Raw genomic sequence first — 20093 nt, 5'->3', positions numbered from 1 at the left:
TATATTATATTTTTTATTAGAATGAATATTTCTTGTCGAGTCTATTCTTTAAATAGAATGGACTTATTGTAAACAACGATGAACAGTGTAAAAACATATAAATGGATATGAAATTAATTTAACTTGTCAAACCCAATGTCAAATGAGACATTGATTGGCGATACGTTGTTGAAGATGCCCATCTTGTACTTGTCGTTGATGTACGTGAAGTCCAAGCTTGTTGGAGCGCCATAATATTCAATCAATTGTTGTAGGACTTCAGAATTTGAATTGGAGTCTTTAATACGGCAGCATTGACTGAGTTGAGTTGGTGTTGGGTTGTTGATGATGAGGGAAACTCTATTAATTATTTACCATTATAAAACACGATTAACAACAAACTGTGCTATTTCCGTATCAGTAAATACAAACGCCATTGACACAGTGGACTCGGATTGTGTCTCGAATACTTGTTTAAAGAACGAGAATGCGGAAGACTCGCTGTCGAACGTGTCGTACGGTAACTCCAACTTGGTCAAAATAGACTTGACCAGATCTGTTCTCCCAGATGTATTTTTGCCAAAGATATCAAACCAGAATTTCGTGAAAGTGGGTTCAGTAGCCGACATATCTTTCTCAATCAACGTTGAGAATTTCAAAGTACTAAACTCCTTTTCACACGCCGTGAAGACCTCCTTCATCTTCCCTTCTTCTATAAAACCAAGTGCTTCTTCAAGTAAAATATCACCACAAAAAGAATACCCAGCTTCAATCGCATTAGGTTCTTGCGTGACTTCCAAATAACTTCCAGAATTCAGCGGCATTATCATATTACCATATTTAGTCATTCTCTCCGTTTCTTTCTCTGAGCAGACAACACTTTTGAAGAAGTCTGAAGTGCCCTGTGACATGACTTCTTGTGGTCCAAATGCGTGGACGCAGATATGTTGTAAATCAGTTGACGTCCTGAGTTTATATGATAGAGTCTCTTCATCAACTAGATTCACAGCTAGTGGAATCGAACAGAGCCACAAATTGAAAGCGTCCAACTTATTTCCATTCAACGTGGATTTAAAGATGTCTCTGATATACCCCACATTGGTTTTCCCGTCGTACCTGAGCAACGCTCTTTGGTATGGATAACTGAAGTCCGAGTCTTCTTTGTTCTTCTTTACAACTCTTTCTTTTCTTTTCAAAGGACTTGGTTGCTCCGACTCAGTGTTTTCAGTCAGAGACTGTTCAGACAGTTGGCTTTGTTTATTTGAATTGTCCAATACTTGTTCGGACCTCGTGACTTGCGCGTGCTCAGATGATTTTTGTTGAGATTGTTTTTTCATTGCTTCTGCAGCAAGTGCTGCTTGCAATGGGTTAGCTCCAATCGGAATTTTTTTAGTTTTTGGGACGTGACTTTCTGTGGGTTCATCAAAGGTTACGACGGGTTGAAGAGATTTTGGAACAGCTTTGGGTGATGAATTCGCTTCGTTAGTTGCCTGTTTCGCTACAGAAAACGACGATATTGTTTTTCCGACTTTACTTAAAAAGTCGCTTAAAATGTCGATTGTTTCCACTTCGATTAGAAAGAGTCGGTCTTTGTTACTAAAAGATGAGTTTGTTGGCATTACACCTATAAATAACATTTTCTAAAATTATAATTTATTTAACTACAAATTAATAGTACGACGGAGTCGAACAAACTTCTTGTCTTTGGCTAAGATCCCCAGCATGAATTTCTGACCACTTGACTTATCAAGCACTTGTGACTCAGCAGTGAGCTCGATTTTGCCGACCTCCGACGAACTTGTTTCGCTTTCGAAATACCACAAGTTTTTATTTTTCAACACAAAGAACCGTTTCTTCCATGACTTCACACTACCACCCTCTTTTTTTCCCCATTGCGTCAAATCTGCAGGCATCAACGAACTTACACTCACACTCATTACAAATAGAACTGTATATTTCTTTTGAGTTCGATTGTTTTGATATATGGAGTTTAATATACCAATGTGTGTTTCTAATATACTATTATAATAGTATATTATCTAATTAAAAAGAAATAATACAGAATAGTAAATAAAGCTAGTAAAATAACCTTAGAGAGGTTGTGCGAAGAAACTTGAAAGAACTAGGGTAACATTCTGAGGTAATGGTTGTTGGACCAGTGGTCAAGCCCAAGATCGTCAAGAAGTACAGAGGTCACTTCAAAAGATTCGACTCGAACAGATTTCTCCGTGTGAAGCCCTCGTGGAGACACCCAAGAGGTATTGATAACAGAATGAGAAGAAGATACAAAGGCACTGGCCCAATGCCACGTATCGGCTATGGAAGTGACAAAAAGACTAGATTCATGCTCCCCTGCGGAATGTTCAAATTCACTGTCCACAACACAACAGAACTCGAGATGATCATGATGCAAAACAGAACCTATGCTGCTGAGATTCACCACGCCGTTTCCGCCAAGAAGAGAATGGAAATCGTCGCCAGAGCTAAGGTGTTGAATATTAGAGTCCTCAACGGTGATGCTAGAATCAAGAAACAAGAAGTTGCCAAGTGAAAGAATTGATGGTGAATTTGCTGGTTGGGTTACCCTTTTTACTATAACTCTATTAAATTTTACTATTCCAGTTTTGTTTTTTTACCCTTCTTCTATTGCGCTTATTATAGTAAAATTATTTATTATTATCATTATTGTAAATCATTTAATTTATAATAAATAAACTATTATTTTTAAGTTTTCTTTGACTATTTCTTACTATATTTATAATTAAATATACTAGCATATTATTCTTCAATAGATAGTACTTATAGTATAAACATATAGTACTCAATAGTATATTACTAGTTCTTTCTTGCGAGTAATTGAACACAAGAAAACACTCAAAAAAATCAATCACTTTTTCTTTCTCATTCTTTGTTCTGCCTTCTTCTGTCTCAACTCCTTCCCTTTCTTCTGTTCTTCGTGTCTGTCTTTCATCATTTTCTTCTTCAAAACTTCGTCTTTTGTCTTCGTGCTGAGTTGCTTGACGCCCTTTTCCTTGTCAATCTTTTTGTCTTGATTCTTTCGCCAGATTTTGTACTTCTCCTTGACTTGTTCCATCTCCGCTTCCTTCTTCTTCATTTCTCTTCTATGGTGCTCGAGCCCACCGGACGCCATGATGAATTTTTTCTTCTTTCTATCCCACATCTTTTCTCTGGCTTGTTGTTTCAAGTCTTGTTCTTCATCTGCAGCAATTTCTATAGCCAAGTCTAATGGATTCTTAGTGGAGTATACAATTCTATCGCTTGAATTATCAAAGATAGAATGTTTGACTGGCCCTGTGGATATATACCCTGGCGCTTTCTCCTTTTCTTCTTCATTCTTCTTAATGGCATCAAGTTCTGCCATCCGTTCCTTTTTCTCTTTTGCCCTCCTAATGGCCTCTGCTATTTTTGGGTTGTTGGCAAGCTTTTTCACAACATCTGCTTGTTTCTGTGTCTCCTTTGTTGTATCAATTTGGAATATCGAAGCTTTGGGTCGGTAATTCTTGATCCCAGTAAGCCATTCCATTCGATTTTTGTCATCACCAGTCATATTAAATGATGGGTGAATACCATCAAAGTTCATGTCCTTCGACTTTCTTACACCTTCAGAACTTGCACTGGGTTTACTCTTTCTATAAGCCGACATCGAATTTGTTGCGCCAATTTTCAAGTAATTCAAGTCGTAATTGGCATCAAGTAACTGATCCAAGCGTGATAAGACTGGGTCAACATATTCACGAGGAACATTTCCAATTGGAACTTCTTTATCCATTGCGAAAACCTCAAGATCTTTGAGGTATCCCATCTCCTCTGTCTGGACAAAATTGTAACACGTACCAATCCGCCCTGCACGAGCAACACGACCACATCTGTGAATATACAATTTAGCAGATGAAGGGAAGTCATAGTTAATAACATTGTCGAGATTGGGTATATCCACACCACGAGCCGCAACATCAGTTACAAACATTATTTTGTTCTCATCGTTTCTGAACTTTTTCAAGTTGATTTCTCTGTCTTGTTGATCTGCCTTTCCAAACAGAATTGACGAATTAACTTTGTACTGTTTAAGCAAAGCGCCCAAATATTCAACTTCGTGCCTTGTCGCACAAAAGATGACAGTTTGTTCTTCTTTTGGTATTTTCTCAAGCAAAAGCCACAGCAAATGGCCGTCCTTTTCAACTTCTTTCACGTGATAGAAAATGTTTTCCAAGTCGGGTGAAAGTTTATCTTCCGTATCAAGTCGAATGATCTCTGGGCGTTTTAAAGTTTTCTTAAGGAAGACTCCTAAACTTTGTGGGATGGTAGCACTGAACAACAGAAATTGTCGCGAGAGGGGTAATAACCTCACAATATCAGAAATTTGTTCGGAGAACCCTTGCTCAAACATCATATCAGCTTCATCAAAGCATACGATGTCAACTCGTTGTAATGAGATATTCGCACTTTCCAAAATGAAAGTTAATCGTCCGGGAGTTGCTACTATAATGTCAGGGTTTTTCTCAAGGTTTTCAAATTGTTCGTACAACTTACTTCCTCCAATGATAAGAGACGCTCGCAAATTGGTTTTAAACGTCAATTCATTGAACACTTTGACGGTTTGTAGCGCCAATTCACGTGTCGGACATATCACTATCGAACGAACACCATCCTCGCTATGAAACCCTAATTTTTCAATTATTGGAACTAAATACGCTGCTGTCTTACCCGAACCTGTACGCGCCATTGCAATCACATCGACTCCAGTCATAATCGCTGGAATAGCTTTTCTTTGAATTGGTGTCGGTACTTTAAATCCCTTGTGTAAGATGCCCTGCAACACATGCTTTGAAAGGCCCATACTCTGAAAGCCTCCAGTGGACTTACTCTTCTTTTTCTCTATCTCCATATACTATTTAACGATGGTGTTATACAAATAGGGTTTTTCTTTCATTTGAATGAACTCGATAGGTTCAAAATGAAAGATCCGAATGATGCTAATTTATATAGTTTCTCTATAATATATATAATTATACGGTTCATAGTATAATTATAATATATTATAGTTATAATTATATAACAACTAACTAATTGTATAGTAAAAAAAAGTTAAATGGATATACGTGGCGAAACCTCATTGTGAAGACTTATTTTATGAACGAACTATAACTTTATAGTTTATATGGAAAAGCAATTAGTGGAAGTTTCAGTTGCAAAGAGTTCAGAGAGTTGTGTGATTGGACAAAAAGAAACAGATTTGGCGTTGGAAGCGTTAGGAAATGTCATTCGGTATTTGGCCAATTTCAAAGAAGCCGAGACATTTGCGCAAATCAGTAAAAAATGCGGAAACGCACTGAACTTTGTATTTAGAAGTCCTAATTACTCTGCTCCACAAATCAATTTGAAGTACCCAAGAAATGTGTTTTGGCAACAAAAGTCGTTTGCTCGAGAACTCTCGTTGTTCCCGAAGTTAAGGGTATTTGATATATACGGGAACGCACCGCAAATGCAACTTGTAATGGCAACCAACAAAGACGTACAAATAGCTGCAAAGTCGTACAAAATGAAAAACGAGTTGCCCGATATCGATAAAGATGAGAAGAAGCGATTCATAGAACTATGGTTCTGTGGGGATGACCCACTGAAGTTGATCCAATTCAAGAATCTTCAGAAAGCAAAAATTAGACTCTTGAAAGATCAAAAAGTCTGCAAATTTGTATTGAAGAAACAGCAACTTGAAGTACTCCATGTTATATTCACCGATGGTGTTGATGACACATTTCTTTCAAAGATTAAAGAGTATCATATCAACAAATTAGTTATAGAATGTGAGAAAAAAGAGGATCTGGAACATGTCTTATCCCAACTCGAATTATTCAAACCACCAACAAATATGATAGTATGCAGTACAGATGATATAAATAACTCAAATGTTCTTATTATTCCGAAACGAATTGAAAAGGTTGAAGAAGTCGAAGAGGTGACGGGTGAGAGAATTGTCGAAGAAATGGATGACAAAAATGTTTCAAATTATACAAACGAATTTGCACTAAAAGTTATGAAGTTACAAGCGAATGCGGAGTTTCATCTTAAAAGTCTTAATGTCATGAGACTGAATTTGGTTGATTGTTGCATTGATACAGCAGTTGACTTGAACGACTTTTATCCACGAAATTTGATGGACTTGACTTGTAAAGAATGTGCATTACCTCTTGTTTCTACTACACTCAAAAAGGTGACTATACAAGAAGCAACACAGAAACTGGATCTTTCCAAGTTATCGATTTTAGAAGAATGTGTATTGGACAAATGTAAAGTGACGAACGACAAAGACTATTTAATACTTCCAAGAAAGTGCAAATTGTTGACAATGAAACGACCCGAAGGCAGTGAAGTCAATTTAGAAGTGTTGAACAGTGTTGACGAGTTGATATTAGATAGTGTTGAAAAGATCCAAATCACCCTTCCGCAGTATTTGCTTTGTTTGATTATATACAAATCAAGGTATTTTTCATTAACAAATGCGGAAAAGGTCCATATGAAGCGGCTTGCTCTTGTGAAGAGTGAATTAGTCTTTTTCGACATCAACAAAGTCGTTGAAGATTTGGATCAAGTTGTTTTCAAATAAATTGAGAATTGTTTATTTATAGTTAAAAAGATACTATTATATAAATAGAATAATAAGTTCGACAATAATTGTATTGTTTCTCTCTTGAAAACTGAAAAAAATTTTCAATGGCGACCTTGTCGGTTCTCTACTTGTGTCAAGTCTTTTCTTATGTAGAGACCGAAACGTTACGAATTGCAATTTTCATCAACAAAAAGTGTTATAAAGTGTTACAACATACACTACAAACCCTTACAAATGATATCAATCTTCCGAAAATTGTTCATTCCTGTTCATCCCTCTGCATCGTCCCAACACGAATTAATGGAGACGTTTCTAACTCTACGTTCACTAAATTCGACTACAAAACACTCGAACATATCAAGAATGATATCAATGTAAGAACCCTCATCTTTTCTTTCGATGCTACAACAGACTACCACTTTTTCTCAACAGTCATGAACTTAATCCCTTTAAACCGTTTAAACAGACTCGAGTTTGGAACATGCGACGTGGGCTCAGACTGTATAAAAATGTCTGCACAAAAGATTTCAAAGACACAAAACTGTTTGAAAGAACTCAATTTTTGGAGAGACCCTGGCCTTCTTGGGAGAAACAGTTCGCAAAATGAAATCGAGGCGATTAGTAAATTGACGCAACTGGAGGTGATGAGGTGCTTTGCTTGGTCAAACACATTCACATCACTTGTCAATATATCATCGCTTAACTTGCATTTTAAAGACGATTTTAATAGGTTTGTCGATGATTTTGTGACACTAAAGAACCTTCGGATTTTGACGGTCCGGTCGCAGAATTTAAAGACTTATGTGTCGATATCAAGAGTCGTTGAAATCACTCAACTGACTACACTCGACATCGTTCGAACACAAATTGTGAAAGATCCAGAAATCTTACGGCTGAGTGCTTGTACCAATCTTAAAAATGTCATAGTCTATATGATAGAAAGTGTGTCTGATGAGGTCTCAAGACTCTACCAATTCTTCCCTCAATTTTCATTTCAACTTCAATTGTATTCTGTTCCCCTCGATGGCCACAAATTTCCTAAATTCAAAGAAACAAATGAAAGTCCCAGTCCAAAAAATTTGACACCATTTCACTTGACATTATTTCAAAGAGAATTCACTCCAAAATTTGCAAGGACTTTCTTTAATAAATTCAAACAATGGCCACCTAATCTCTATTTCAAAAGTTATAATATATTCAATTTAAGTACGTTAAGTAGGGGAAAGGGTTTGGCAGAGACTTTAATGAGACTCGAATTACATTTTATTACTAATTTGCAAAATATCAACTCAGTGAACTCATTTCTATTTCTTACAGCACTGTCAATTAGACATTGCTCAATACAACAAACTGAAATTATCGAATTGACAAATTTGCACTTTTTGAAACGGTTTGGAGTGACGGACTCTAATGTGATCGACTTAATCCAATTATCGTGTCTCACCTCGTTAACTTCATTCACACTAAAAAATGAAGAACACTTCACTAATTTATTACACCACTTTGCATTACTCCCAAACTTGAAACAAATCTGCTTGAATAACATCACAACGGTAGAAATGGAAGACGTCGTCTCTCTTGCAGAATTGACACAAATAAAGCATTTCACATTCGACAGAAATTCGATATTTGAAAACAATCACAAACTCTTTGCAACGCCATTTCGGACTGTGGCGTTTGTCACTCCTCAATAGATTCTATTTTTTGTATACTTTATGTTAAACTATTCAGATGTGTTGTTTTATAATTTTAGTTTCTTAATAAATCAAACAATTCTTAAATTAATTAATAACTAATTAATAACTAAACAAGACACTCCAATTAGATACTTAATTAGTCACGTAAAGGTTCTTAAAGTTCTCCAAATCCACGGTCTTTTGTGTTGTACGTGTTATACAAGCACAAAAACTTCTTGATTGTGTTCTTAACACTTTCTTTAGTTTTTGGTCGTGCCTAGTGGTGAGTATTGTTTTGAACTATTAAGAGATTGATAACAAACTAATATTTCATGGAGTGTCTCGTCGAATGAATAAGTCTCTAAAACACAAACAATGTTTGTGCCATTTTCATAATACAATTCTATGAGATCGCCAATTACTTTTAATAACGAATTTAAGAGGAATGAGTCATTATTCATAGTCTTAAATATATATACAAGGGTTTCGAATAGATTTGGACACTTCGTTACTATCAAATTAACTAACTCGCCACCTGTGCCATATAAAGAATTGGTAATGACAAATGCCATCTCTATTCTCAATTTATACCCATTTCTTTCATTTGAAACTTGGTCACATGCGATTTGTAATATTTGTGTTGTACTCACAAGTACTTCGATTGGGGAAGGGTCCGGATTCCCAATCAAATTCGAAACACAGTTAAACGCCTTTTTCATTGTTTTTGGCGTTGCTGAGTGGATGATTTTCTCAAGATACCCAAAAATGCCATCTGCGACTAACATTGAAATGTACTTTCCGTCTTCGTTGTTGTACGACACGTTGATAAAAAAACTAACACAAGAGTAAGCACAAGAAGGCTCAACAATCACCGAAAACACTAATTTGAAGATTTGCTCAGTAAATAAGAATTGACTGTACTTCTCCCATTCACAGAGAAATACAAGACACCACACGGCATCATCGACTACATTGGTATTATAACAATTTTTGTTCTGTAATATGGTACATACAAATTGAATGATTCGTGTGATATCAAGAGCAACATCAAATAGATTCGAGTTGCAAATATTCGAGACAAACCAAATGGAAGTTGCGATGATGTCTTGGGTTGGCATTCGAGTGACAAGATTCAAGACTTTGTCGCATATCCCAACCGACAAAAACTGTTTCTTGATCGTTTGTGAGTCTGTAAAACAATTTGAAATCAGCCAAAGTCCGTTTTTGACGACGTCCTCTTCGTTCAATGAGAACATCCAATCAAGTGCATTGATGAGACCCAACGATATAAAATGTTTTGTTATTTCTTCTGTGTTTTTGCTTGATACGGAATTGGAGCAGATTCTTAGAAATTGCGAGAGAATTGGAGAGGAAAGAGTTTGAAGGGTAGTGAACCCACGTGAATAAAATCCAATTGATATTAAGTCAAATACATACTTCGAGTCGAGGTTTACACAGTCGAGAAGAATGTCCATTGAATCGGTGTTACCAGATAACCCAGTCTCTGCGTAATTAATGAGTTGTTCTGGGGTTGGGAGTGTCGTGAGTTTGGCGTGTGATGGTTTGAGGGATGGAATATTTCGTTTTGAGCGTAATAACTCTTGGCGTCGACTTGTTCGAAGTTCTGATAATTCGCCTTGAAAATTTTTGCATAAGGAATTGAGTGGTTGTTGTGACTTCCTTAGGTCTGACATGTACTAGAAATTTTTTATTGTATATAATTTGTTGTTTTATTTTAATTAATAAATTAATTAATAATGTTATAAAAACTGTTTATAATTAAAAACTAGTAATTTTTTTTATTTTATAGTATTAATAATGATTTGTAATTAGTTAGTTTATTATAACAAAAATATAGTAAAAATTATTATTATATTTTTTGTTTTAAAAATCAAAACTGTGATGATTTTAATTAAATTAAAATGAACCATAGGTGTATAGTAATATTTTGATAAAAATATTATTTCAGTTATAATAATTATTCCAATGATAAAAAAAACAATTGTTGGAAGACTTCAACTTTTTTTATTTGTTTTCGTAAAAAAATGGAATCATTCAAAAAAAAAATTAAAAAAACTCAACAGATCCCGTATTTTGTGGTTTAAAACTCCCGCTAAAACATTGTTTTCTCAACGATATAAATAGAGAAAATCGCCTTAAAAAAGAAACTCAAAAAAAAAATAAAAACTAAAAAAATAACGAAACTATAAGTAAAATGGAGTGTATTGCACAAAAACGATATCCCCTCAAAACGCTTGAAATTGACAGGTCGAGCTATACGGTTTTAGCAGTTTGCCAAAGTCTTGAACAAAACGAAACCAACGACGAATGTATTGCCCCTACCCGTCATACCATGACGGAGCACATTTACAACGACCCAACGAGGCTTAAACTTCAAAAAGAAGCGATAGAAAGCTCTATCGGGAAAATGTACATGTTCGATAAATACATCCGAATAGAGTCATGGGTTAAAAGCGCTGGTGAAGGTTGCATTTATCCACATCCTTCTCTTTTGTAAATGTATTATTTATTTTGTTATTGAAAATGTTTTTTCCTTTTCAAGTTTTAAGATGGAAACTCTGAAAAAAGACCTAAATGCCAAAAGACAAGAAGATTGAAATGAGCGAATCGTCGAGCTCAAGTGAGTCCTCATCATCGAGCGATTCAACCTCGTCCTCCGATTCTTCAGTTTCATCAAAATCAACGAACACCTCGACAAACCCTAGTCAAGTGAGTGAAAAAGATCAAAAAGCCGAAACGAAAAAACAGATGAGCGAAGATTCCTCGAGTGATTCTTCAAGTGATTCATCAAGTGATGAGTCAGAAAATGTCACAAAGAAAGCAATGAGCGAAGACACGGATGACAGTGAAGAAGAAAAATCCGAACATGAGACTCAAAAAGACAACGCTGAGAATGCAACGGAGAAAGGAGAACAGTTTGTTAAAGAGCTTGTGAAGGATTTCGGAGACGAGATCAATGATATCCGTCTTGAAGCTGCTAAGGTTCAAGCAATTAATTTAGAAGAATTCATATCAGTATTGAAAGGTGGTGTCGACCTCTTCTCAGACGTCGAGATGGAATTGCTTGGGAAGAAAATGCTCGAGACAAAAACTGACGAAAAAACTGATTGATTGCTTTTTGTTATTGAAATGTTATTTTCGGTGCATTGGAACCAATTGATTTATAAAATGTTATTCAAATGATATTGGAGAACAAAGAAAAAGACAAAACAAACTCAGTTCTTTAGAAATGGAAGAGAAGTTTACAACGCAACAACCATTTGAAATGCAAAATTTTTCACAAATGGATTTCAACCACGGGTCGGACACTTACACGGCAAAGATAGAAGATACCGCTTCGAAGATCAGAATGTATATCCGACCACGTCGAGAATTTTCCGTTGGAAGCGCGAAGATATGTACGATGGTTTTATCACCTTCAGCCCCTGAGTATGTGTTGTTGTTTCAATGTAACACCCGTGCCGAACTTGATGTGATACCCATAGACAATAACATTGAGGTGAAGTTGAACGGTGTTGTTATCACAACGAAACAGCGTGTGAACAATTTTGGCTTGATTAGTGTGTGTGGACTCAATTTTAGATATGTGACTTTCTTCGAAGATATTGTTATACAACAACTCAATTACGCCGTTTGTTGATTTGCATCTCTCTGTGTATAATATAGTATTGAAATGAGGTTAATAACTGATTTGAAGGAAGATACGATGGCAGACTTAGTGAAAGTGACGGAGTGCCGATACTTAAATAACCCAAAATTTAAAAAGCCGGAGTACGCAAAATATTTCGAAGTGAATAAACCTATCGATGTGGTGTATGACACACTGAGAGAGCTTGCAAAACATATCACAGACAACGATGAGGAATTGATTGGATTGATCCGCCAGGCTCAGAGCCACTTGACTTCACTCTGTCAAGCAGAAAATGGGGGCAACTGTATGAACTATGACGCATTGACACATAACATGACGGGTGAAATCGCGAAAACGCCAACGAGAAAACTAGATTTCGACACATTCACTGACAAAGATCCGTATGATAAGTTCAGGAAATGTGGGTTGAGTTCAGGCAGTAAGTGAATGTGTGAGTGATGGTTCTGTGTTTGACAAGAAAGTAAATAATAATATCTTAGTCTTAATATGTGAGTGTCACTTGTGCTTTTCAATCTGCTCAGCAATGAGGAAGTATATCGACATCCCAAGAAATATGAAAGACAGGACAAAGAGCACAGCAGACACATAGTAGTTCCCAAATACCTTGACTATCAGTTAGTAATCTATTTCTATAATTATACTACAATATATTATAATTAAACCATTATGAGTTAGTAGTTATTAATAGAGAATTGTCCACAAACAAGAATATGGTGTCTTCTCACTGCCTTTACCATAAAACTTCCGATCTTTGAAAATTGAGAGTATTTCCACGAGAGAGGGGATGGTAAAAGCAAGGAAAAGAGCTAATAATCCAGAAATGTCAAATATGATTTGTAGAGACCCCACTGCACAGGCAAATAAAATACCAGGAACGAATGCAAGAAGCTTGCAAAATACTTTTGTCCATTTAGGATGACCAGTTGAAAATTTCTTAGTAAAACAATTGCGCAAATTAGAGGAGAGCGCCGTTGCCATCAATGGGTATGAGTTACACAAATTGATAACTGGAAACAAGAGAACCATGTATTGTATTGGATAGGCATACCAAGCAGTTGAACCAGAACCCCACCCACCATCACGGCCGTTATATTTAGACCATTTGTTGGTTATTGGCGACACGACAGTCTCTCCAAAAGTCCAAGAACAGATTAACCCTACCAAAAAGTAAAAGATAGCACTCACTATCATCGCTCCACTTGTCGTCCAAAAGACAAACTTCTTATTGTTCACAGGAGTCACTGCGTCTGGAATTAAATGGTGACAAGTTAGTGCAAATGCAGTGTGTGTAAACATGGTCCCAAATCCAACAAATTTGAACTTGTAGAGAAAAGTGGTATCAGTGCCAATAGGTCCTCCAATACTCAATTGTACAACACACGTGACCAACATAATGCCAAACGTAAAAAATCTATAGAACGTCAAGATCATCTGAAGTTTACCTTGTTTTGACAAATCAACAAAACTGAGAGATAGAACGATAACAGAGTAGAGTATCAAACACGTATAATATGACAATTGACACTCCCACTTGCCACTTTTGTCGACACAACGATCTGGTTCTCCGTATACCATCCAGAATATAGTGGAGAGTGTACTTGTGGCCGTTGCAACATAAGCCCTATCAATTATTATATGTTGTGTATATTAATATATATTCTTTATGTATTCATACAATATAGAATTACAAACCATAACCCACCATAGATGTATAACACCATACACGCAAAATTAAACCACTTAAAAGGCTGTCCACCCCATTGATACCCAAGTGCAGTTATGTCAAACAGCCGATACTTGATTTCATTCACTGGAGTCACTTCAAAGTCATTTTCAGCACCAGTCTCCTTCAGTTCTTCTTTCCCTTCAGACCTTGCCATCCCTTCCAACAAGTAATTCATTGTGATCACATTGAGAACAAAGAAGATGAATAAAGAAATGCCGGATAAAGGTATACCCGCACTATAAAAACCTAAAGGTATACCAAAGACACCTGTACCAACTCCCCGTCATCATTGTACATTTTATATGCAACTAGAAAAACAAACTAATGGAATTCACAACAGTGGCAAACCCAGCACCCAACGAGTAACTATTCGCTTCAGCCTTGACTTCTTTGTTGTCGATACCACTTACAATCCCTTGTGTCTCTGTTGGCTCGGATACACCCTCTTTTTGTAGAGAATCAGTACTTTCTGGAAGAACAGTTTCGTCTTGCACAACGCCTTCCTCTTGTAATTCGACATCTTCCAGTGAACTTTCCTTACGCTCTTCCATTCGAAAAACTGAAATGAATTAGTGATTTGGAGTTCAAATTCTCGGTGTGTCTTCTGTTCATCAACAGAGTCGAATCCATTTTCTTCTGAAACCCCCAAGTATGTTCTATACATTATAGTTAAGCCCGTTATAAATTATTATTAGTAGAGCAATAGAAAAACAACAAGAGGGTACAATCTGATTACATTTTATTTATTGTGTGAGGTCGATGACTATGACAGAAATGTTGTCTTTGCTTTCCTTGTCAAATGCGACGTTTCTAATGACACGTGCCGTCTCCCCTGGCGATACACTGTCGCTCATGAGTTGTTGTATTGCGGACTCTCTATATGTAAGCATCAGTGATATTTAAAAAGCTCCTTTGAACTGAAACAATAATAATGAAACAAACTGCAGCACTGAAATTCCATCTGTTGCGATCAAAATCCTCTGTATCTGATTTAAAGGCAAAATAAAAGTGTCAGGAATACATGTAAGAGGAGGGTGAAGCGCTTTATCCCCAATCGATCGGGTGACCGCTATTTGTTCATTGACTCGAAGTAACCCATCAAAGTCAGCTATCCTTCCTCCACTCTCTATAACTCTCTTATACTCTTCCGGGTCTTCAGGGTTATGATCCTTCCCAATTCTTTTGAGTTTTCCCTCAAAGAGTACATACACTGGGGAGTCTCCAATTAAACTGATAATGCAGTCACTTTCTCTCACAATAACAACAGACGCTGTTGTTCCACTTTCTGATGTTTCACAGATCCTTCTATGTAATTCGGAAAATACATTCTTCATGTGTTCGGAGCATCCAGCACCTTTAATTTCTTTTTCATCAATTAGAGTGTGACATACAGACATCGAACTGATAGCCGCACCATCGCCATTATGCCCATCAAAAACACCGTAATAATCAATCCCTTCAAATAGCGCCCCGCTTATCATCAAAGTATCTTCCATGGCAACTCTCTTGCCCACAGTCTGCGACGCACCCGAGCTAAATCTCCCTGGTTTGAAACTCACGTTCTTGTTGTTACTTTGCTCACCAAAAACAAATTTCAAAAATATACTATATGAAACTATACTTTATAGTAAAACCCAAGAAACAACAAACGTGGAGCAAAGGGTCCGTATCGTCGTCGTCGAAACTCTGCCCGCTTTGGATCCTTTCCATCGGGCCTCCTTTTTTGATGGAATACGCTGATGAGAGTTTTGGTAAAACGATGTTTCCGGACATCGTTCTGTTGTCGATGAAGACGGGACGGTCCTGTGCGTAAAATGACTTCTTTCTTGTATCAGCTGAACGGACCCTCCGTTTAATTGGGTTAGTGGGTTTGTCATGTGTTTGTTCTTGTGGGCAAGTTGTTTGAAGAGTGATAGTAGCCATTGGATTCCTAGTGTATCTTGTGTTAATTTTTTTAGGGGGTTTCTTGTTGATTAAATCTCTTTTCTCGAAATAATAGAATTTTGTTGGAAAAGATGACGGTCTATTCCTTCTTATTTAAAGGGTGATGGACCGTCTATTTATATATTTCTCTTTTTGTTCGAGGCAATGCATACAATGGGTTTGTTGGAGTGTGAAATCAAAGAAACTTATGAGGAAAAAGACCTAAGCAATTTTTTGAAAGATTTTTATTTTCAAGTTTTTATCTTTTGATAAATATTTGTATTCGACTTGGATTTTCTAGAATTGGATCGACAGAATAAAAAAAAATAACCTTTTCGGCGTTGATTTTTTGGAGTTTTGAGAATTCCAATTCGCTTCAATTCATTGGAGAAAATTCTCATGGTGGGACTTTTCTCACAAAAATGAAACGATCTTAAGCAATTCAGTCCTCATTGAGGGAAAAATGAAGGGGTCTTTGGGAGAGAAAACATCAAACGTGAAAAACATAGAAAAGTCAACTTAGTTGTTGAATTGTTGGCTTTCTGTGTCGACTGTTGGGGCGCGTTTCTCCTCACTTCTTTGAGTCATGAAAACGCAAACCCCACCCACAGCAATCACTGCCAAAACAAGGGACAGCAATGCATATCCAATGGCTTCACTGATTAACGAAACAAGAATATAGACAATCGTGGCAATACCGTGGATGAATGAGGGATCGATTTTTGTTTTGTCAATAAAGGACGGGTTCGACTGTAACAAAGCTTTGTATGTGAGTAAGACGGCAACAAACAAAAACAGTCCAAAGTACAATTGTGGCTGGAAAAGAGCGACAATGCATGCGGCAAGTAACCCCAAGCATGTCAAAACAAGGGGATGTGTTGGAATGTTTTTCATAAGTCTATCTTTAACTACGTCTGCATTATCAGGTACAGAGAAACTAGACGTTGTAATGTCCGTAATCTCGGCTTGCGCCTGCTTCACTAAGTCCCCAAGGTATGTCCCAAAGTCAAATCCCATTTAATTTTCAAGATCACATCATTGTTATCTTCAAATAATATCTTTTAATGTTTGTTTTGTGGTACAAAAAGATAGAAGAGATCTTGTTCTATCTCGAAATGAGGTATCAAATCTAATAAAGATCACATTGTGTCTTTAAAACTTTATTTAATAAACTACAATAAATGGTTCAAAACTATTAGTTATTAATTAATAATAGTAAAGTGTATTAATTTGAGCAAAAAAAACATAAACTTATTATTTCAACCTTCAATTAGTTTTATTAATAGTTTTTTATTTAATCGTCTTATTGAATTAATAAATAATTAGTATTATATAATAAATATACAATATATATATCTATTCCTGAAAATAATAAAATTAATAATAGAAATACTATCAAATCCATATTAAACTTTTAAGAGTTTACTTGTTTATACGAATTTCTGCTGCATTCCATTTATCGATCTGTTTGTCATAATCAGTCTTTTCTTCTTCACTTGATTTCAATTTTTTAATGTTCTCCAGTTTTTGAATAACTTCAAGTTCTTCTTTTGTGAGTACCATGTTCTCTTTTTCACACTTTTTGAGTAACGGTTGGAGTGTTGTATCCGCCCACTTTCTCTTGACCACATTATTCATTAATTCATCGTTTAACAAGTCAATCTTCTTATGAAAGAAATCTTCAAACTTAGCCACCCTTTCTTCTTCTTTTGCTTTTGTAACTTCTTTAACCCTTTTGTCAATGTCTTCGATCATTTGTGAAACAGACTTCCCAAATACAAAAGGGTCTTCGCTGAGCACCCCCGACAATTCCCTCAACACCTTTTCTTGATCTTCGTACTTCTTTTTGAATTCACATTTTTTGTATATCTGGAGCTTCTCAATCAATTCCAATTTACTTATAACATTCTCCCTTTCGTCGATAACTTTCAGCAAATCCGCGACTATACCCTCATATTGTTCTTGTGTCTTATCGGTGATATATTCTTTCTATCAATAAATACTATAATTTATAGTTTTCATATTTAAAAGTATAGTTATCCCAAACCTCGATGAGTTCTTTCAGTTTTCGACAGGTCCTAGTCCAGTATCCATTTCTGTTTACAGACGTCCCGAGTACGCCGAGTATTTTTGTGACTTCTTTGTCACTCACTTCCCTTGTTTTATTTATTGATGACATTTCTCCCCGTTTCATGTTGCCAAGAGCTTTCAATTTAAAGTTGTGTGAAACAAAAAGAAAAACATTTTGGTTACAACATTTCTTGTATTTTTGGTGGTAAAGGTGGTTTTGGTTTAGTTGATGTAGTCATCTCCTTTTCTTTTGGGGGGAGAGGCGGTCTTTCTTTGAATTCGCTTTCGTTCATCTTTTTGGGGAGAGCTGGTGGTGATCTTTTTGGTGGTTCCAATTTAGGGTTTTGAAGTGAACGGACAAGCTCCTCACTCTTTTTTGGGAGCATTGGTGGTTCTTTTGGAGGGGGTATCATCTTCTTTGGGAGTGTAGGTTTCTGTCGTTGTGAGTAGGTCAATTGAGCATTTTTATAACTCTCCACACATCTAAGAGCCATAGTAGTATCAAAGAAGAGTTCAATGTTTTCTTTATACGGCTCAATTGTTTTATCAAGGGGAGGACATAGTGGTAAACGGACTTTCCCTTCTTTAATGAGTGTGTTTGAAATCGGTGTTTTTTCAATTTCCTTGTGGGTGTTTTGTTGTATTTGTTCATTTTGTGAAATTGGTAACAGTTCTCCACCACCATGTTCCTTTGTTTCGACTTGTTCTATTTTGTCGCCATTTTCTTCTGTTGGCGAGTCGACTGTTTTTAATTCAACGACTTTTTGTTTCTCTTTTTCTTCATTACTGAGTTGAACGAGTTCTTCTTCTTTTGTTTCGATAGTGTCAACGTGATGATTATCGTGATTCTCGATCACATCACTATTAGTAATCGCGTCTTTTTGAAGTTCTTTATTTTCGCTTGTGACTTCAGTTGAATGAACTTCGACTTTTTCAAAATTTTTTGTTTTTTGAGGGAGTGGTGGGGGCTGAGTGTCCTTTTTAATTTCAACTTTCTCTTCTTTTCCCAAATCATACAGTTCCTCGCTTTTTGTAAAATATTCGACTAATGAGAAGCTTGGTATTAAGACTGGAAACATCTTTGGGAAGTAGCATTGGTCCAACACAATTTTGCAAATAGCGAAATAGAAATATTGGTCAAAGAGTTCATTCTTTTCCATCACATATTGTCCAATTCTGATTTCATAGTTTAATTCAAATGTTGGCAACTCATGAAATGATATCCACAACGTGCTCGACGGAATTTGCAACATTTGAACTCTGACTTGACCTTCTATCTTATTAAAATCAAAATTAATAGACATCGTGATCCCAAAGATGTTCAAGTCTATCAAAAGTCCACCCCCATAAGGCCCAATACATTCAATATTTCCGTCAACTAATATACCACCACATGAATCATCGCACTGAATCTTTGGCTTTTTAATGAATGGTGCGGTCTTCCCCGTCCGAAGCCCAGACACTTTCAACCCCTTCCATACCTCCTTCTCGAGAATTGCATTAAATTTGTCTCTAATTTTCTGGTTTAGCTCAGCATTACTGATAAATGGATATGCAAACACTTGGAAGATCATATTAACTGTGCTTGCCCAGTGCTTTTCTCGAAGATCAAGTTCAGTTCCTTTCAGAGAAATAAGTTCTTGTAAGGCTCTGAATTGTTTTCTCCCCAACCCGTTGACTGTGTTCTTTCGTGCCCTTCTGTTGTGAGCCATATCCACCAATTCCTCGAAAAGTTTGAACCAATATTCAACTTCGTAGCCATACCTAAACCGAATTTGGACAGTACTTTCATTTTTATATATCTTTTTGCTGCCCTTCACTCGCAAAAAGTTCTTTTTAGACAACTTCCTCCCACAGAAGCTGACATTTTCTATTTCAACATCACTTAATTGTATCTGATACAATTGGTTTGTTACAACTAGATTAATATGTTTCCCCTCTGTGGATATCACAGCAGAAGTCTCTTCTATTTGAGTCTGTATTATACACATGGAAGACACTTCACCAAGTGGGACTTGCTCAAACCAGTTATTGGGAAATGTGGGCGCCTGGTTTGTTGGTGGAAACGAGAGTGGTGTGACTTCTGGTACTAACGGAGTCGCTTTGGGTTTCTTCTTGAATACCAAGAAAAATGAAATGACCAACGACAAAATGACACCAACGACAAATCCAAGCACGACCTCGAGAAGAAAGACAATCATTGCAATTTTCAAGTTCCTTCCAAAACAAGTAAATTTCCACTTTCTCCAAGAAAACATGAGGAATCAAAAACCGATATTTTAATAGTAAACATTAATAAAAGAAACTATACAATAACAAATACACTTTCACAAATACAACAAGTTCTTTGTTGGCTCACCACAATAGAAGCACGTCGTTGGCGTGCAGTGGATCGCCTCGAAGAGTCCAGATAATTTG

At 36.4% G+C, this 20093-nt stretch overlaps 15 protein-coding genes across 15 annotated transcripts; 7 read left to right on the top strand and 8 right to left on the bottom strand.

Annotated features, from left to right (window-relative positions):
* Positions 1-113: 113 nt before the first annotated feature.
* On the bottom strand, positions 114-1916 carry EIN_229680 (hypothetical protein; the record flags this gene model as incomplete). Its single annotated transcript, XM_004255158.1, has 3 exons — positions 114-339; positions 382-1575; positions 1675-1916. The coding sequence occupies 3 exons, from the start codon at positions 1914-1916 to the stop codon at positions 114-116; spliced, it is 1662 nt and encodes a 553-aa protein (XP_004255206.1).
* Positions 1917-2122: 206 nt separating this feature from the next.
* EIN_229670 (60S ribosomal protein L32, putative) lies at positions 2123-2530 on the top strand (the record flags this gene model as incomplete). Its single annotated transcript, XM_004255157.1, has 1 exon — positions 2123-2530. The coding sequence occupies one exon, from the start codon at positions 2123-2125 to the stop codon at positions 2528-2530; it is 408 nt and encodes a 135-aa protein (XP_004255205.1).
* A 336-nt stretch (positions 2531-2866) lies between these two features.
* EIN_229660 (DEAD box ATP-dependent RNA helicase, putative) lies at positions 2867-4885 on the bottom strand (the record flags this gene model as incomplete). The annotated part of the gene is made up of 1 exon (XM_004255156.1): positions 2867-4885. One exon carries the CDS (start codon positions 4883-4885, stop codon positions 2867-2869), a length of 2019 nt encoding a protein of 672 aa, XP_004255204.1.
* A 273-nt stretch (positions 4886-5158) lies between these two features.
* On the top strand, positions 5159-6604 carry EIN_229650 (hypothetical protein; the record flags this gene model as incomplete). Its single annotated transcript, XM_004255155.1, has 1 exon — positions 5159-6604. One exon carries the CDS (start codon positions 5159-5161, stop codon positions 6602-6604), a length of 1446 nt encoding a protein of 481 aa, XP_004255203.1.
* Positions 6605-6711: 107 nt separating this feature from the next.
* Positions 6712-8301, top strand: EIN_229640 (hypothetical protein; the record flags this gene model as incomplete). The annotated part of the gene is made up of 1 exon (XM_004255154.1): positions 6712-8301. The coding sequence occupies one exon, from the start codon at positions 6712-6714 to the stop codon at positions 8299-8301; it is 1590 nt and encodes a 529-aa protein (XP_004255202.1).
* Positions 8302-8458: 157 nt separating this feature from the next.
* Positions 8459-9977, bottom strand: EIN_229630 (hypothetical protein; the record flags this gene model as incomplete). The annotated part of the gene is made up of 2 exons (XM_004255153.1): positions 8459-8560; positions 8607-9977. The coding sequence occupies 2 exons, from the start codon at positions 9975-9977 to the stop codon at positions 8459-8461; spliced, it is 1473 nt and encodes a 490-aa protein (XP_004255201.1).
* A 521-nt stretch (positions 9978-10498) lies between these two features.
* EIN_229620 (hypothetical protein) lies at positions 10499-10801 on the top strand (the record flags this gene model as incomplete). The annotated part of the gene is made up of 1 exon (XM_004255152.1): positions 10499-10801. One exon carries the CDS (start codon positions 10499-10501, stop codon positions 10799-10801), a length of 303 nt encoding a protein of 100 aa, XP_004255200.1.
* Positions 10802-10878: 77 nt separating this feature from the next.
* Positions 10879-11415, top strand: EIN_229610 (hypothetical protein; the record flags this gene model as incomplete). Its single annotated transcript, XM_004255151.1, has 1 exon — positions 10879-11415. One exon carries the CDS (start codon positions 10879-10881, stop codon positions 11413-11415), a length of 537 nt encoding a protein of 178 aa, XP_004255199.1.
* Positions 11416-11533: 118 nt separating this feature from the next.
* Positions 11534-11944, top strand: EIN_229600 (hypothetical protein; the record flags this gene model as incomplete). Its single annotated transcript, XM_004255150.1, has 1 exon — positions 11534-11944. One exon carries the CDS (start codon positions 11534-11536, stop codon positions 11942-11944), a length of 411 nt encoding a protein of 136 aa, XP_004255198.1.
* A 66-nt stretch (positions 11945-12010) lies between these two features.
* On the top strand, positions 12011-12382 carry EIN_229590 (hypothetical protein; the record flags this gene model as incomplete). The annotated part of the gene is made up of 1 exon (XM_004255149.1): positions 12011-12382. The coding sequence occupies one exon, from the start codon at positions 12011-12013 to the stop codon at positions 12380-12382; it is 372 nt and encodes a 123-aa protein (XP_004255197.1).
* A 69-nt stretch (positions 12383-12451) lies between these two features.
* EIN_229580 (hypothetical protein) lies at positions 12452-14233 on the bottom strand (the record flags this gene model as incomplete). Its single annotated transcript, XM_004255148.1, has 4 exons — positions 12452-12564; positions 12661-13577; positions 13649-13958; positions 14005-14233. The coding sequence occupies 4 exons, from the start codon at positions 14231-14233 to the stop codon at positions 12452-12454; spliced, it is 1569 nt and encodes a 522-aa protein (XP_004255196.1).
* Positions 14234-14425: 192 nt separating this feature from the next.
* EIN_229570 (protein phosphatase 1K, putative) lies at positions 14426-15605 on the bottom strand (the record flags this gene model as incomplete). Its single annotated transcript, XM_004255147.1, has 3 exons — positions 14426-14558; positions 14625-15244; positions 15333-15605. 3 exons carry the CDS (start codon positions 15603-15605, stop codon positions 14426-14428), a joined length of 1026 nt encoding a protein of 341 aa, XP_004255195.1.
* A 519-nt stretch (positions 15606-16124) lies between these two features.
* On the bottom strand, positions 16125-16622 carry EIN_229560 (hypothetical protein; the record flags this gene model as incomplete). Its single annotated transcript, XM_004255146.1, has 1 exon — positions 16125-16622. The coding sequence occupies one exon, from the start codon at positions 16620-16622 to the stop codon at positions 16125-16127; it is 498 nt and encodes a 165-aa protein (XP_004255194.1).
* A 405-nt stretch (positions 16623-17027) lies between these two features.
* On the bottom strand, positions 17028-17784 carry EIN_229550 (hypothetical protein; the record flags this gene model as incomplete). The annotated part of the gene is made up of 2 exons (XM_004255145.1): positions 17028-17594; positions 17653-17784. 2 exons carry the CDS (start codon positions 17782-17784, stop codon positions 17028-17030), a joined length of 699 nt encoding a protein of 232 aa, XP_004255193.1.
* A 70-nt stretch (positions 17785-17854) lies between these two features.
* Positions 17855-19876, bottom strand: EIN_229540 (hypothetical protein; the record flags this gene model as incomplete). The annotated part of the gene is made up of 1 exon (XM_004255144.1): positions 17855-19876. One exon carries the CDS (start codon positions 19874-19876, stop codon positions 17855-17857), a length of 2022 nt encoding a protein of 673 aa, XP_004255192.1.
* Between the last annotated feature and the right edge of the window lie 217 nt (positions 19877-20093).

Source organism: Entamoeba invadens (assembly GCF_000330505.1).
Source record: "Entamoeba invadens IP1 unplaced genomic scaffold scaff_1105074725849, whole genome shotgun sequence".
In the NCBI taxonomy this organism is placed as follows: Eukaryota; Evosea; order Mastigamoebida; family Endamoebidae; genus Entamoeba; species Entamoeba invadens.
The sequence above is the reverse complement of the archived record's forward strand: the minus strand, read 5'-3'. Positions and strand labels throughout refer to the sequence as shown.